The sequence below is a fragment of the Cucurbita moschata genome, unplaced genomic scaffold, assembly GCF_002738365.1.
Source record: "Cucurbita moschata cultivar Rifu unplaced genomic scaffold, Cmos_1.0 Cmo_Scf00003, whole genome shotgun sequence".
In the NCBI taxonomy this organism is placed as follows: domain Eukaryota; kingdom Viridiplantae; phylum Streptophyta; class Magnoliopsida; order Cucurbitales; family Cucurbitaceae; genus Cucurbita; species Cucurbita moschata.
The window spans coordinates 1,517,187-1,533,065 of record NW_019268519.1 but is presented as its reverse complement, the minus strand read 5'-3'; the positions used below and the strand labels follow the sequence as shown (position 1 = coordinate 1,533,065).

General features: G+C 35.9%; 2 protein-coding genes, 1 non-coding gene and 1 pseudogene across 4 annotated transcripts; 2 read left to right on the top strand and 2 right to left on the bottom strand.

The window, feature by feature from the left end:
* Positions 1-771: 771 nt before the first annotated feature.
* On the bottom strand, positions 772-4,321 carry LOC111440922 (WUSCHEL-related homeobox 1-like). 2 transcript variants are annotated; one of them, XM_023077752.1, is made up of 4 exons: positions 4,045-4,321; positions 3,482-3,790; positions 3,266-3,363; positions 772-1,282 (listed from the first exon to the last, which is right to left on the bottom strand). In XM_023077752.1, the coding sequence occupies exons 1-4, from the start codon at positions 4,193-4,195 to the stop codon at positions 896-898; spliced, it is 945 nt and encodes a 314-aa protein (XP_022933520.1). In that variant the 5' UTR covers positions 4,196-4,321; the 3' UTR covers positions 772-895. The 2 variants fall into 2 exon arrangements, with proteins under 2 accessions (XP_022933520.1, XP_022933521.1); XM_023077753.1 differs by having other exon boundaries at positions 3,482-3,715.
* A 2,220-nt stretch (positions 4,322-6,541) lies between these two features.
* Positions 6,542-8,628, top strand: LOC111433764 (annotated as a pseudogene).
* Positions 8,629-11,853: 3,225 nt separating this feature from the next.
* Positions 11,854-11,926, bottom strand: TRNAK-UUU. The gene has a single exon. It is a non-coding gene; the product is annotated as a tRNA-Lys (tRNA).
* An 847-nt stretch (positions 11,927-12,773) lies between these two features.
* Positions 12,774-13,620, top strand: LOC111441185 (probable calcium-binding protein CML27). The gene has a single exon (XM_023078149.1). It carries the CDS (start codon positions 12,847-12,849, stop codon positions 13,405-13,407), a length of 561 nt encoding a protein of 186 aa, XP_022933917.1. The 5' UTR covers positions 12,774-12,846; the 3' UTR covers positions 13,408-13,620.
* Positions 13,621-15,879: the final 2,259 nt, after the last annotated feature.

Here is a 15,879-nt window from a genome sequence, read left to right as displayed (position 1 = left end):
TAATTATTTTGGAGGTTTTCTTATATTTTATATAATATTAAATATAATTTTTGTCATATTTAAGTCAAGTTTGAATCATAATTGTTTATATTTCTGCATTTTTGTCTATTTTTTAAAATTATATATAAAATAAATAAAAACTATTCATTAAAAAGTCTTTAAAATATAGAAAATAAAAAATAAAAAATTCTTCACGAATAACTCAATCTTAATCTTGGTCTAGAATATTTTTGAAGAACGGTTTTTACTTAAATTAAGATTGAAATAAGTAACGGAGGCGAAGAAAAGAAAGATTTTTCCGTTAGTTCAAAGCCTCCATGTCCGGTGACAAACGGTAAGTCTTAAGTGTCATATAATATTATACTAAAAATGGAGGGTAAATGTAACCGTCCAACCCCACCACTAGCACCGCTCTAGCCCACGTATCGTCGGTAGTCTCACGATTTTAAAACGCATCTATACCTCTACTCCGACTAGTATCCCACGTCGTCAGGTGACTGAACCTGATATCATTGTTGTAACATCTAAGTCAATCGTTAGCAAATATTGTCAGCTATGACTAGTTATATATAATTGTCGGTCTCACGATTTTAAATCATGTCAAATAGAAAAAAGTTTTCACGTTCAATGTTTTGTTCGTTTTCGCTCTTCAGTCATTATCGACACAGATGGCGAATTCCATTTGCAGCAAACAAAACACAAACAACTCCTTTTTTTCGTTCTTCGACATTGGGAGTTTAATAATCGTGCGATATTTTCATTAACGTCGATATTTTATCAAGAACATTTCCACAAAGATCCATACTTAAAATTTGAAGTGAAAAACAAAAACATAAATCAAGAACACGTCTCATCTCTTCCATTCCTATAATGGTAACAAAATAAGTCAACAAAATCAGTTTTTGAGAGGAAGAAACTCAAAGAACTTGAAACAACTGGGAGAAAATGTGGACGTCGAGCTCCTGATCATGTTCGAATCCAGCCGATCGTCTTGTCGTTCCTCCCTCTCGTTCTCATTCTCGCTCTCGTATTTGCAGTACTTCATGCTGCTCAGAGGAAACAACTGGAGCGTCGTCGTCTCAGATTCCTCGTCATCGCTAACGATATTGTATCGTCTTGGATCGTTGCGGGGTTCAATGACACTGTTTAGATGTCGGGTGTTCCTTGTAAGGTTTATGAGTTGACAATTCACTGTATCATTATTCCATGTTCCATCTCTTCTTCTTTCTTCTTCTTCTTCCAATTCCACTACTTTTGTTGTTCTTTGGATTTTTGCACATTCCTGCATGAGGAAGAATCTATTCTCAGTCTTTATCCCTCAGATAATATAAACGTTTTCATAACGTGTCTAGACATCGATAAGTGGATATTAATACGAGTTTTTGACGTGACCATGGATAGGTTACAGGGTCTTGCACTTTGACGCTCGAGAATACCACATCAAGGTGATGGGATTCATATCTATGACCCTTTATACTCAAAATAGATGCATTGACCCGATTGCGCCACACCTTATCTCATCTGGTACACCCAATTCATGAACGCTCGAACCAAACTCATCCATCCTTTTAGGTATAGGGACGCACCTCTCTTAGTATCTCAAAAATACTATTACAATCGGCTTATGTAACCGCCCAAGCCCACCATTAGTTAGCAGATATTGTCTTTTTTTGGCTTTCCCTCAATGTTTTTAAAATGCTTCCATTAGGTAGATGGGATCTCACAATCCGCCCCTTTCAGGACCTAGCGTTCTCACCGGCACTCGTTCACTTCTCCAATCTATGTGAGACCCAGCGTCTTTGTTGGCACAGCGCCTCGTGTCTACCCCATTCGGGAAACAACCTCATCGCTGACACATCGCTCGGCGTTTGACTCTGATTCCATTTGTAACGGCTCAAGCCCACCCTAGCAGATATTGTCCTCTTTGGGTTTTCTTTTCGGGTTTACCCTCGAGGTTTTTAAAACACGTTTGTTGTGGAGAGGTTTCCACACTCTTATAAGCTATGTTTTGTTCTCCTCCTCAACCGGCTACTAAGAAAGTCAAATCTTTTAAGAACGACGCAAGTATCGTTGTTCGAAAAAAGATTGGACATCGAATCGTATGATAAAATCAGAAACTCAAAGAATAAAAACAAAACCCAAATTGAATGGCATTAAAAGTACGAAGAACAAAGAGAAGAAGGAAGGGAGGGTGAAGAAAAAGAAAAGAATTGGTACAACCCTTTTGTATTTGTGTAGAAACATAAAGGCAGAAGGGGTTTTGTGAAGAAGTAAAAGGGCATAAGGACATGAATGGATATGTTATGAGCACAAACCCCAAAGATTTCTCAGCCCCGACAGAAGGGAAGAAATGCAGCAGCTTTTGGGCCCCCCGCCCCCCACCCCGTTTCATTTCCCAACATATCCATTTCCATTGCCAGAACTAAAAGATGCAAACTTTTTGTGTTCTAAGTTTAATCAAAACCCTAACAACATGTTTTTTTTTTTTTTTTTTTTTTTTTTTTTTTGAGATATTCATGTCTCATGCAGCTTAATCCTAAAACTAATGAGTTTTTGTGTTAAAAGGTTGATGATTCCATCTGGGTTTTCAAAAATACGAAATGGGTTTGGTTTTTTTTTATTTATTTTGATTTAGTTTTTTTGGATGTAGAGAGAGAATGAGTCGAGCCTCGATTAAGAAGAGGCTGTTCGAGTGCTCCATAAGTGTCAGGGGAGGCTCTATAGCGTACTTTGTTCGAGGGAATGATTGTTGGGAGGGAGCCACACATTGACTAATTTAGGGAATGATCATACATCTAATTGGTATAAGGTGTTTTGTGAAAGCGCAAAAATAAAGTCATGAAAGTTTATGCTCAAAGTGAATTATATCATAACATCGTGGAGATCCGTGATTCCTAACATGATTTCAGAGTCATGCTCTTAACTTAGTCATGTCAAGAAAATCATCAAGTGTCGAACAAAGAGTGTACTCTCTTCGAGAACTTCAGATAAAAAGTTGAGCCTCGATTAAGGAGAGGCTGACCTCAAACTAGGATTGTTGGGATTTTTTTGGGGAAGCTAAAAGTAAAGTCATGAAAGCATGTACTTAAATTGGATAATATCATATCATTATGGAGATAGGTGATTACGGACAGTTTTTGTGTTGAAAGATTTATAATTCCATATGGGTTTTCAAAAATATGAAATGGGTTTGGTTTAGTTTTTGATTTTGATTTGGTTTTTTGGATGTAAAGAAGGAGAGAGAGAGAGGGAGAGAGAGAGAGACCTGTGAAAGTGTGGTATTACTGCAGAGGTTAGAGGGTGGTGGAGTTGGCCGAGGCCGGTTCGTCTTTGTCTGTTCAATTTCGTACCCTTTTTCTGTCTCTGTGTTGACAAAATCCAAGACAAAAAGAATTCAACTTTCTTTTCTTTTTCTCCAAATGGCAATCACAAAAACACAAATTCAATGCATTTCTTTAAAAAAAAAAAAAAAAAAAAAAACCTGAATATTTGTGTTCTTCAGCGGCCGTTTGACGGCGTCGTTTTTGCCGCTCTCTAGCCTTATGATTTTGAAACCAATAGAAGACGTTTTTGCCTTCAATTTTGCCGAAGCGGCGGAGCTGGGCGGTGATATGTTGGATTTGGTCGGCGGACGGCGTTCGGGTCCCCCGCCGGTAAAGCTCCTCCAAAATTCTCAACTGCTCCGGCGTTGGATTCCACCTTGATGAGCTTACCACTACCGGTGGAGAAGATAAACCATTATCATCATTATTCAACAACTCTCTCTTGCTTTGATCATTCAAAAGATTAGCTGCAACTCAAAAAAAGAATTTTTAACATCCACCCGAAAAGTTTTAAGTTCATAGAGTACGATATATTTCTCCTTCCATTATCTCCCGAAAACCGGATAGTCCTAATAACTCATTCGTTATCGGTCACTCACAATCATTCGAAATCTATGACTCAACTATCGTTGACGTCAATAGTTAAGATATTACATCATCGACCAAAGGGTTAGAGATTCGGCTCCTCACCCGTTAACGTATATAGACGAAAGATGCGTACCTAGATGGTAATATGGTGAAGGGAGGTTGGCAGCATTGAGGCGAAGAGAAGGCAAGGGGCGAGGGACAAGAGGGCGAAGCTTGCGGCCGCCATGAAAGGGCTGAGAGAAGCAAAATTGTGCACCATTATCGTCATGTCCCAAAGTCCACATTTTGAAGAAACCCTTTGAGGAAAACAGTTGGTAACTTTCAGCCTTTTGGTTCAATAAAAAACTTCAACTTTTTTTTTTTTTTTTATGGGTGTGAAGCGAAAGGGAATGGTTTTGGGAATTGAAACAAACAGCTGAGAGCAAAAGTAGAATGAAACAAAAAGAAGATAAGTGGGTTTATGGTCATAAATAAAAAAAGGTGGAGAAATGGGTTTCTTTTAAATAGTACTGAACATATTCCACGTCGGTTGTAGAGGATAACGAAATATTTCGTGTGAAAATCTCCTTCCAGTAGATAAATAAAAAAAGTGGAGAAATGGGTTTCTTTTAAATAGTACCGAGCACGTCCCACGTCAGTTGAAGAGGATAATGAAATATTTGGTATAAGGGTGTGAAAACCTCCCTCTAGTAGACAGAGTTTTAAAAACTGTGAGGGAAAGCCTAAATAAACAATATTTTCTAGGGGTGGGCTTAGATTGTTACAAAATGATATTAGAGTTAGACACGGGGTAGAGTGAAAGCGAGGATGCTAACATCCTAGTGGTGGGCCTAATGGTATTAGAGCTAGATACCAAATGGTGTGATAGTGAGGACACTGACACCTAACGAAGGTGAATTGTGAGATCTTACATTGGTTGGATTAGAGCTAACACTGAGTGGTGTGACAGTGAAGACGTTTGACCGTCAAATAGAGTAGATTGTGCGTGAAGACGCTCGCCCCCAAAATTGTGAATTTAACTATGATCGTAAAAAAAAAAAAACTCGAAAAGGGTGAAAAGGTAATAAAGAGAAGGGTAAGAAAAAGGAAGCGTGGAATTTTGGAGGAAGAAGGGGTTTTGGGGATAAGGAATGGAAAATGACATGACGAGATGATGAGCATTATCATAAGCTTCGTCTTACTCTCCCTCTTCCTTTTTGTTTTCACCCCTTTTTTTTACCCTCTCTTCTAAAAATTCCTCAAATTATTTGTGGGCCTGAAATCTATGTCACCCAAAAATTTAAAATCACAATTAGGTTTAGGCTCGTGGTTCGAAAACACGTATGAACTCATACCATTTCTCTCCCTCCCGTACAACCTAATCCCTATCACTTTCTAATCTCGAGCTACTTACGAGTGTGAAAATTATCCCTGTAAACTCGTATAGGTCTTGTCATCACGTTTTATTCTCGCTTACAACATACTTATCTTTAGAGCTCGAGGGACCGAACCATAAATTTGTGGTCATCCATTGACAAGTAGCTTTCGGAGTTAATTCTTGAATCCGACTGCGTGTCTGTGTATTTGATTTTTGTCTGTGGTGCAGCGAGGGAGGGACTTGGGGATAGGTGGTGGCTCCATGATATCTCACATACATTGTACGAATATTAATTTCTCTTTATTCAATTATTCCATGGACCTCTTTCCAACATTCTCTCAAATAATAAATATTATAAAATTTTAATTTTCTCTTTCATATTCCAATCATCAACTCCTCTTCTTCTAATAATCTCTATTTGTTTCCATTCCCAAATATAATTATCTATAGTTTTTTTTTCTGGAAGATTTAAAAACACGTCTATTAAAAAAGGTTTTCACACTTTTATAAAGAACGTGTTTGTTATTTTCTCAACTAATGTGGGATCTAGCAGTCACTACCTTCTGGTCCAGTGTTCTCGTTTGCACACTACCCGTACACACATCTCTTAGAGTCCAACGTTCTCGTTGACACACCGCACGTTATCTGACTTTGATACTATTTGTAATAGTCCAAGCCTACTGACGAGATATTATATTTTTTAGACTTTTTCTCCTTCTCTTCAAAATTTTAAAATGTGTCTACTAAAGAGAGATTTTTACATATTTATAAGAAATGTTTCGTTATTTTCTCGAAAGGATGAGATTTCACGTTTGTTGAATAATAAAAAAATATTTTTGAATATTAGGAATGAAAAAATAATTAAAAAAACATATATGAACAAAAACTGGATATGTCGTTTCAGAATCTTTGTCCTGTTGTTGTGAATGAGCAGGGAGTTGATGGTCTTTTAGACAATTAAATAAAAATATTTATATCAAATAATACAAATTCAAAATGACTCACTGACTCGTCTCTCAATTCAACTCTGACTCTCATTTTTTGTTTTCTTTTTTCTTCTGATTTTTTTTTTTTTTTTTTTTTTTTTGGTTAGAGAGCCTAATGCCTATTCTACCCTTTCAAATTTCAATCCTCTCTAACCCTATTTCCCCCTTCTTTTTTAACAATTTTTTTTCTCTAAATTATATTATGATTATCTATCCTTTAATAATACCAAATAAATTAAATTTGGCGGGAATTTTAAATCTTCAACCCACACAAGAATGTGGCTGCAATGTTTCCCGCGGCACATCGATCATAATTTCCCCCCCAAATCCTTTCCATTAAGCCACAGCTCTCGTTTCTCTTCACCAGAATCGCCAATTTCCACCGGCATCCATTGAATAATGGATCGGAAGGCCGAGAATTGGTACTGGAAGAGAGCGTCGCCGACGGCCATTGCTAGGCGAAGAAGCTTCATGACCTCTGTACCAAGTAGCGAAATGTCGATGAAGCGCTTCGGTTTCTTGACGCCCTCCGCCTCCACGGCAATCGATTGCATTCTCTTAATCTCGGTAACGTAATCCATGGCCTCTGTGATCCCCCCCGATTTATGCTCTCTGTTGCTTCCCGGTGTGTATTGGATGAACAGATGTGTGATGTTCTTATTGCTTGTTTGCTTGATTATCGATCGCCGTATTGTGCTTTGCGTTTGTTTGTTTGTTTGTTTTGTTTGATGCCTTGCCTGAGTTTGTTCATTCTGTAGTGTATTATAATCGCTTGATCGATCAGTTTTGTTCGTTTTCACTACCGAATGTAGCTCATAGGGTTTTCTTTGATATGAAGAGTGAAAGACAGTGTCCAAATGTTGTTTCCTGTTCAACCTTGATCGATGGATACTGCCGTGGTATCTGCTGCCGAGTAACTGTTTGATGAAATGCCGTAGAACGATGTGGAGTCTAACTCACTTACATACAGGGTTCTAATTCATAGGTTTCCTTACGAGCGGGATTTTGGAACAGGGAAGGCGTTGATGTGAAAGCTTCCGGAGAAGATGAAGGGAGAAAAGGATCCCTCTGTGTGTTCGCCGAGTTCGTGGTTATGCTAGCGGATAAAAGACCCCACCCAATTAATTACTGGGTGAATAGGCTAGGCGAGTGGGGAATTAAAGCATATTATCACACGTTTTCTGGGATGAAAGTCCCATCGGCTGGAATGATCATGGGTTTATAATTAAGGAATACTATTTCCATTAGAACGAGGCCTTTTGGGGAAGCCCAAAGCAAAACCACGAGAGCTTATGCTCAAAGTAGATTATATCATACCATCGTGGAGAGTCGTGAGTGCAGTTTTCGCCCGCGGGTTCTTTCAACCAGGTGTTTTTAATTGCAGAAGATATGCCTCAGGGAGTGTGCCCGAGGAATTTGCTTATGGGCAGAGGATAGATTCACGTTGTAAAGCTAAAAAACGTCATGGGGCCCTGAGAATTGTATAATTATAATGACGAAGAGAGGACTTAGTCCTGGTTTTACTATCATATAATTCTATTATCCCTGGGCTTAGCAAGGAGGGAAGTTGTATGCGGGCGTATCAGTTGTTGGTGGAAGGAATGGAATTTGGATACTCACCATCTGAACATACGTATAAGGTTCTTTTAGAAGGTCTTTGCCAAGGCTAATGATAATGATACACTTGTTCTAGTGCTTCAAAGCAACTGTCAACCTGATGTTATTACCCTCCATACAGTCATGAAGGGATTTTGCAAGGTTGAAACCATTGGAGAAGCTCTAAAGGTATTAAATGATATGATGATCGGTAAATTTTGTGTTCCTGATGAAGTAACCTTCAATTATATGTGGCTTACTGAATGTTTGGAAGATCCAGGAATCTCTTGATTTAATATTATATAAGGTAATGCCAGAAAAGGCATTATGCCCGGGTGTTGTTATGCATAATGCCACTATTTGAGGTTTGTTTAAGCTTCAACAAGCAAACCAAGCAATGGATACCTTTTACAGAATGATTAGCATTGGCATCCTAGCTGACAGTACTAGTTATGCTGTGATCATTGATGGGTTATGTGATACCAATAAAATTGAAAAAGCTAAGAGATTCTGGAAAGATACAGTCTGGTCCTCAAAGATTAATGATAGTTTTGTTTAATTTGCTATTCTTAAAGGGCTTTGCTACACTGGCAAATATAATGAAGCTTTCCATTTCCATATGAACTAGCAGAGGCTGAGGTTTCTCCAAATATCTTCTCCTAGGATATCGTGTTCAATACTGGATGTAAGTTGGGACTAAGAGGAGAAGCATATCGACTGCACAGAGATGAAAAAGAACGGGTTAGCCGCTGATTCTAACATGAAGGATTCAAAGTGAGATGACACATGATGTTGTCCCTCTCATATTGTCCACATTCCACATTTTGGACATGGCTTTACTTTTAGTTTTCCTAAAAGGTCTCGTAACAATGAAGATATATTCTTTACTTATCTATAATCAATCCCTTAGTCGATATGAGACTCATCTTCCAACAATCCTCCCCTCGAACAAAGTATATCATAGAGCCTCCCCCGAAGCCTATAGAGCCCTCGAACAAAGTACACCATTTGTTCGACACTTGATACACTTTTGACTACTTTTTCGAGGCTTCCAACTTTTTTGTTCGACATTTGAGGATTCTATTGACATGACTAAGTTAAAGGTATGACTCTAATACCATGTTAAGAATCACGTACTTTCATAATGACATGATATTGTTTACTTTGAACATAAGTTCTCAGGATTTACTTTTAGTTTTTCCAAAAGGCTACATATCAATGAAGATGTATTCCTTATTTATAAATCTATGATTAACCCTTAATTAGTCAATGTAGGACTCTTCTCCTAGCAATCCTCAACAGATCGAACGTGTCCCGGACCAGACAAACTTGGAAAGATTTGTAAGTGTAAATGAAATTGATGTTTAGACAGATGTAAGACCTTGGTCTTTCTGCACAGAGATCAAACGTCCAAAACATCCAATCCTGTGATTCTATTCTAGAGCCATCATGCTTTTCCGCTTAGTAAAAGGATCATGCGTTCAATACGTGGTTTCAAAACCATGAAAGCTGAGAGGAACAGACCTTCCAAAACATTGCTGAATTCATTTGCAGCTCCTCTGTAGAGGCTTGTTGCATTCTTCATAGACTTATATGTTTCCTGTCACAACCCTCAATTAATTGCCAGTGTGGACTTGGAGAAAAACAAAATCTGAGGAACATTTTTCACTGTTCTAATTTTCACATTCATGATTATCTTACTATCGTTCACTTTCGTTTTAAGAGAGAGAAGGGACACAGGATCTGGTACATATGCTAGTCTATGTTGAATATCTGTCGAATCGAAAACGCTAACCATCAAGTTCAGGACATTTGAACATTAACTCATTTTGCTTTTCTGATTCTCAGGTAACCTTCTGTTCTAAAGGCGATGAAACGCAATGCAAGTTGGAAGACAGCTTACTTTGGTCGAGTGGTTACCAAGTGATCAGGTAAAGCTTTCTATTACTTTGTTTTATCATTTGCACACTAAGGATCTAATCACATATACACAAAAGTTCTTGCAAAAAGGAAAAAAGGTTAAAAAAGATGCAATCACAATCATATCGACCTCTTTTCACATTAGGCACTGATTCATTTTCATCAGTTCATTAGCCTTTTTGATTTGTGGACTGCATTTTATGCATAATTTTTATAACTTTGCCTTGCATTTTATAAATTGAACTTTAATATTGTATTTGGTTCACAAACTTTTTAGGTTTCTAAATTTTAATAATGTCTTCCAATTTTTTAATTTTGTTTCTAAAAGTTCTAAGATTAATTTAGAGTTTGTCAAATAAGATCCTAGTAAATCAATTTTGTGCCGATTTTAAATAGTTAAATAAGTTAAAATATACTATATATATATATATATATATATATATATATATATGTGTGTGTGCAAAGAATATTCTATAGACAAGAATGAAAAGTGTGAAGATTCGTAAAGAAATAGTTTTTAGATGCGAATCGGACACGCTTTGCCCTTTGTAGAAGGAAAAGTAATAATTTAAGGCCATTTATTTCTTTAGTAAAATATCTTTTTCTGGAATCAATAAAATTGTAAATATCTGGCAAAAATATCTTTTAATATACAAATAAATCATTAAATATAAAGGCTAATGGATTACTAATAAGCTAATCTTATTAATTAATTAATAGATTTTAACTTTCAGCAGGGACGCATAAAAAGAGGAGGATTTTAATAATTGATATAAAAAAATATTTATGGATAAAATTTATTTTGTTTAGTATATAATATAGAGGTACAAATTTGAACCTCAAATCTTATTCTAATATATAGTTGTTTTAATGAGTAAGCAATGTTCTTGGGAGCTGAACAAATCCTTTTAAGCTTTCAAATTCACATGGAACTTTTATCAAAACAATTAAATTACTAAGCAAAAAAATGCAAATTGCCTTGGGGAAATACAAAATAACACTCCCTAATATTAATGTTCATACACGAATCAAGATAATTTGTATACCAATACAGGAGATAAACCAAATGAATTCGATAAATATATTAATTGAGGTGGAGAATGTATAAAAGTATTCATGAATCAAATCTTTATGACAATCTTCAACGAACGTTCTAAGATTACAATTTAATTTGACTTAATTTATTCATGTATCTATCACGTCTATTTAGGTCATTCATATCGATTTTGCTTCTAACATTCAAATAAATTTTTAACTTTAAATATATTTTAAACTATTTACGTGTTGAAAGAATAATTTCGTTTTTTTTTTTTTTTTAATATAAAGAGGAAAAGTTGAAGGACAAGTGTGAGAGTGAAAATGACGCGAGTGAAGGTGTGGAGGCATCCAAGGAAGGGATTGCGTGGTTATGTTGTGTTCACTATTCAACTTTAAAAGCGCGTCTTTAAAAGGCGCGTCTCATCCCCACGCGTCTAGAATTAATAATAATACATTATTATTATATTTAATTCATTATTTAGAATATTTGAATTTAATATTTTCTATTTATTTGAATAAAATTTTAAAAATGTTGTTGCCTTGGACCTTCCTCTGCGTAAAGTTTTTATTTCCTAATCTTACACTCACTTATTGTTGTTATTTTCCTGAAAAAAAAAATCTGTCTTTTTGTAATTATATTTTTGAACCATTGACTCCTAGTACTTTTTAGTCGACTCTCCCCTTTCCATCCCAGTTCCCGCTAAAATATTATGTCTGGTGATATTTTTATCGACATTTTTACATATAAAAAATTTTAAAATGTAAATGAATTATCAATGTCGAAGACCTTAATTTTATACAAATATTGATGAAAATATTAATAAAACGTGGATTTTGCCTCGAGTGAAGCAAGGAGACCCTTATAATAGGCGAACGTGCGAAGCTAAGAAGGCTGTAAAGGAGAGGGGCGGAATCGAATGATTATGATCTCGACAATGAGACAAAGCCAAGAGGGGAGAGCAGTTAGACAATTCACTTTGAGTACAGGGAAATCTGCGGGTAGGAATTCCTCAAGGCGTATTACGGTCTCGTGTAAGGTAGGTTTTGGGTATAGCAGGACTTGAACCTGCGACCATTAGGTTAAAAGCCCAATGCTCTACCAACTGAGCTATACATCTCAAAAAAGAAAAACAAAAATGAAATATTCATTAGAGTAATTAAATTAATAAATACATATTTTATTTTATTTTTATTTTTGTAATAAGTTGAAATTTATCCCGACAATGAAAATATTAAATAGTTCTAGAAAGTATGTCCAAATCATTATGGCCACCTACCTAACATTTAATAGTTGACCGTTTCTTTCATCCATTTAATAGGTTAAACTGCTCGTATATAGACTCAACCACTCGCAAAATTTGAAAACAAGAAGACGATAGGTGAAGGCCCGGATACTTGACCTATTTGAAGATTACTATAATAACATTTAGGTTGTTCACGTTTGTCCAAAGTGAGTTCCAATCAAGTAACATGGCAACCTGCAAATAGAATCTTGATATCGGTGAACTATTTAGCTCCGTAACTGTATTGTTTACCCTGCATGATAGTTGTATTGGTCGAGTAGCTAATTCATCATCTATGTTGTCCCTCCTTTAAGTGGACCACCTGGTCGGGCTCGTATTTGGTCAAAGTTGAGTAACGTGCTTCGAGGTGGGGCTTGAACAAGTGTCCGATGATGGTTGCATCACTGGAAAACATTTTTAACAACATTGTTTGGATTAAGGTAGACTACAGAAGTTTTATAGATTAATTAAAAGAATTATATATAAAATATAAGATGGAATATATATATATATATATTACAGAATATTATTATATAAATGATATTTGAAAAGTCCGATTTTCCTTGACCGTATTATTTGATGGATAAAGAGGAAAATTAGGAGAGAGTCGGCCGTCGGGTTTGAGTTCCCACATCGCTTTTCTTCTTCTTCAATATTTTCTCATTATAAATACCCATTCGCACTTTCATTTCTTCAAGCTGAAATATAATACTCTCACTTTCTCTCTCTTTTAGATTGAAATAGGACCTCCCAAAATGGCCACTGACTCGAACCAGATTACGGCATCAAACGCCGATACCGAGCAGGTCTTGAAGTCCAAGCCCTCCTTCCTTCTCCAGGACAACGCTGAACTCCGCAAGGTTTTCGACCGCTTCGATGCCAATGGCGACGGGAAGATCTCCTTATCCGAGCTTGATTCCGTCCTCAAGTCCTTAGGCTCATCCGTCCCCTACGACGAGCTCCGCGCCGTCATGGAGGATCTCGACACCGATAAGGACGGTTTCATCAATATCGACGAGTTTGCCGTCTTCTGTAAGGAGCCGATGGCCTCTAATGAAGCCGGAGCGTCGGAGCTTCGTGACGCCTTCGACCTCTACGATCAGGACCATAACGGCCTGATCTCGCAATCTGAGCTCCACCTCGTCCTCAATCGCCTAGGAATCACATGCTCCAAGGAGGACTGTCAACGGATGATCCATTCCGTCGATTCCGATGGCGATGGAAATGTTAATTTCGAGGAGTTTAGGAAGATGATGTCCAATAATTCCAACTCCGAGGCGCCGAATCAGAATGGAACTGCCGCCACGGCGCCTTAGCCCTAGCCCTAGCCCTAGGTTTTCTTAAGTTCATACAATTAGCCGCGTGAGAGGCAACGAAGTCGATTTACATCGTTCGTTCCTTTTCCCTCTTTTAATTTTTCGTTTCGCTTCTCTGTTTCTCCTTAATCTGAATCGATGTATTCATGTATCCTAGTGTTTTTTTATTTTCCAAAATATAGCATGAAATTCCGGATCTGGTTCTGTTCTCCCGCCATTAATGCTTTTCTTTCATTTCAACTCCTCTTTCTCCTCAGCTTCCGACTGAAGGAAGTAAGCCTCGGCCTCTGTTTTTCTTTGCAAATTCTAAAGTTTATGCATATGATTTTTTTCTTTTTAAAATTTTATTTTTAACTTAGAGCTTTGAAGTTGCATTTTAATCCTCAATGCTTGATTTTCTTTCGAGACAACACTTTCAATCGCTTTCATAGTGGTCTCAGGAAATTAGTTGGGAGATAAAAGAGTTTTAGTCCTAATAAATGAAGTTGACCCGAGAAACAACATGTACTTTTAACACATGACCTGAAATATAAAGTAATTTTTTTTTTTTTGTTCATTTTATAGAAATTTATTGGTCAAGCTTGCTTTATATTGGGTGACTCTCTACTCAGGCATGTGAGTATAAACTATGTTGAAACAGTTACTCTTTACTCTTAAAAACTAAGAGTGGGTAACATACCATACTGCATCAAATGGCGAAGCCGTTAGATGTATTAATAAAGAAAAAAAATCCAAGCTTTAGAAAATGTGGGCCTATGAAATTTATTGAGAACGAGAAAGAGAATGAGGTAACATGACTATATTACAAGAGATGGATGAAAATGTCGAAGACATGTATTTGTAAAGAAAAAATCTAAGCTTTAAAAGATGTGGGCCTATAAAAACGGTGAGAACGAGAAAGAAAATGAATGATCAGTTTTCGTGTTAAAAGGTGAGAAGAAGAATTTTATTTTTTGTTTTATCTCTTTTTCTTCTGTTTTTTTATAGAAGCCCCCAAAATTTATTCTGAATGGAGTATTTTCATGAGGAAGTTCTCCCTTGTCCAAGAGGCTAACTCGAATATGGGAATGAAAAATACCATATATTATCTTTGCATCCAACCAAAAATATAATATCTAACGTAACAATTAAATTTATGCCTAAATAAAAATCACTCTCAAACCTTTTAATTTTCTTTACTAAATCGTTATAAATTAAAGTTTAAAGATAAAAGTGATTTTAAATCATAAATTAATGGTTTAATGACTTTCTCGGATTCAGAGTGGTATCGTTCTTCCATGTATCCCTCAATTATTTAGATGTCATAATTACCTAAAAGCTATTAGAATATTTAATGAAAATTGATACGTTTTAATGTTGTTCATTCAATTGATCCATATAACTGTTTTAGTCGTTTCATGTCAACGTTCATCGAACATTCTAATGAGTTTCTATCGAAGATAATTTTGAGACATTTATAAAAAATCAAGATAATAGTTAACAACTTTTAAAAGAATATATAAATATTTTTTCAAACAAATTAATATTTTTTTTATTAGTTTAGGTTTGTTTTATATCGAATGCTTTAATATTATTTATGTATTATTAATATTATTTATGTATTATTAATATTATTATTTATATATACGGAGTTAGAGTTACAATTATATCCCTTTTAAATTTTTAGTTATCAGTTCCTCGTAATAAATAGTTGAATAGACCTCACTTGAACACGTCATATTAATTAGGTGGTCCAAGGGAGCGGGAATGACTTCCTCGTCCCGTGTCTTTGTTCCCATCTCCTACTCGATTCTCCCTTCCCATCCCCATTTAGAAAACTAAAAATTCCCGCTCCATTTCTTCTCGATTCTCCTTTAATCCAAGAATTAAGCATGTTTAACTTCAAATATATATTTTTTAGAGTGCAATCTTAAAATATATAGGGGATCACATTAATAATTAAATTTAATTTTATTATGAGTTGAGTTGTCTAAACTTATCGAACACTTCAATACATATGTGCGTGATTGTTTAGTCCACATCGTGATCATAATCGAACCGCGACATAATAATTTTGAAATAGAAACAAAATTATTTTGAATTATAGGGTTGTGCAATGAATAAAATGAGTTTATTGACCAAAAAAAAAAAAAATAAATAAATAAAAAGAATTGTCAAAATCATGAAAAATGGTATTTACATAATGCCACTCAAGTGGCTCCAACAAGCATGGCAAAATGGTCTTATCCTATCACCCTATCCATTATCATATGTTCCTCCTATGCTTAAATTATTATGCCTTTCTTCACTTTTTATGAGTCGATGACTCAAACTATACTTGTTTATATCGTTGGGGGCTGAAGAGAGACGACTTAAAGCACGAGAGGTTGAAGGGAGATGAAACGAACTCGTACTCTACTCATACTCTGCTTATACTCTGCTCGTACTATGCTTATACTATTCATCATTTTCATCACTATGTTTATTGTCACG

Bases quoted from the DNA above. Each gene is read 5' to 3' on its own strand.
- LOC111441185 (XM_023078149.1), top strand. From the start codon at position 12,847: ATGGCCACTGACTCGAACCAGATTACGGCATCAAACGCCGATACCGAG.
- LOC111440922 (XM_023077752.1), bottom strand. From the start codon at position 4,195: ATGTGGACTTTGGGACATGACGATAATGGTGCACAATTTTGCTTCTCT. The intron at 3,364-3,481 runs GTTTTTTTTTTT...TTGTCAACACAG, and splicing joins TGAAGAACACAAATATTCAG to AGACAGAAAAAGGGTACGAA. The intron at 1,283-3,265 runs GTCTCTCTCTCT...TTCCTCATGCAG, and splicing joins GTAATACCACACTTTCACAG to GAATGTGCAAAAATCCAAAG.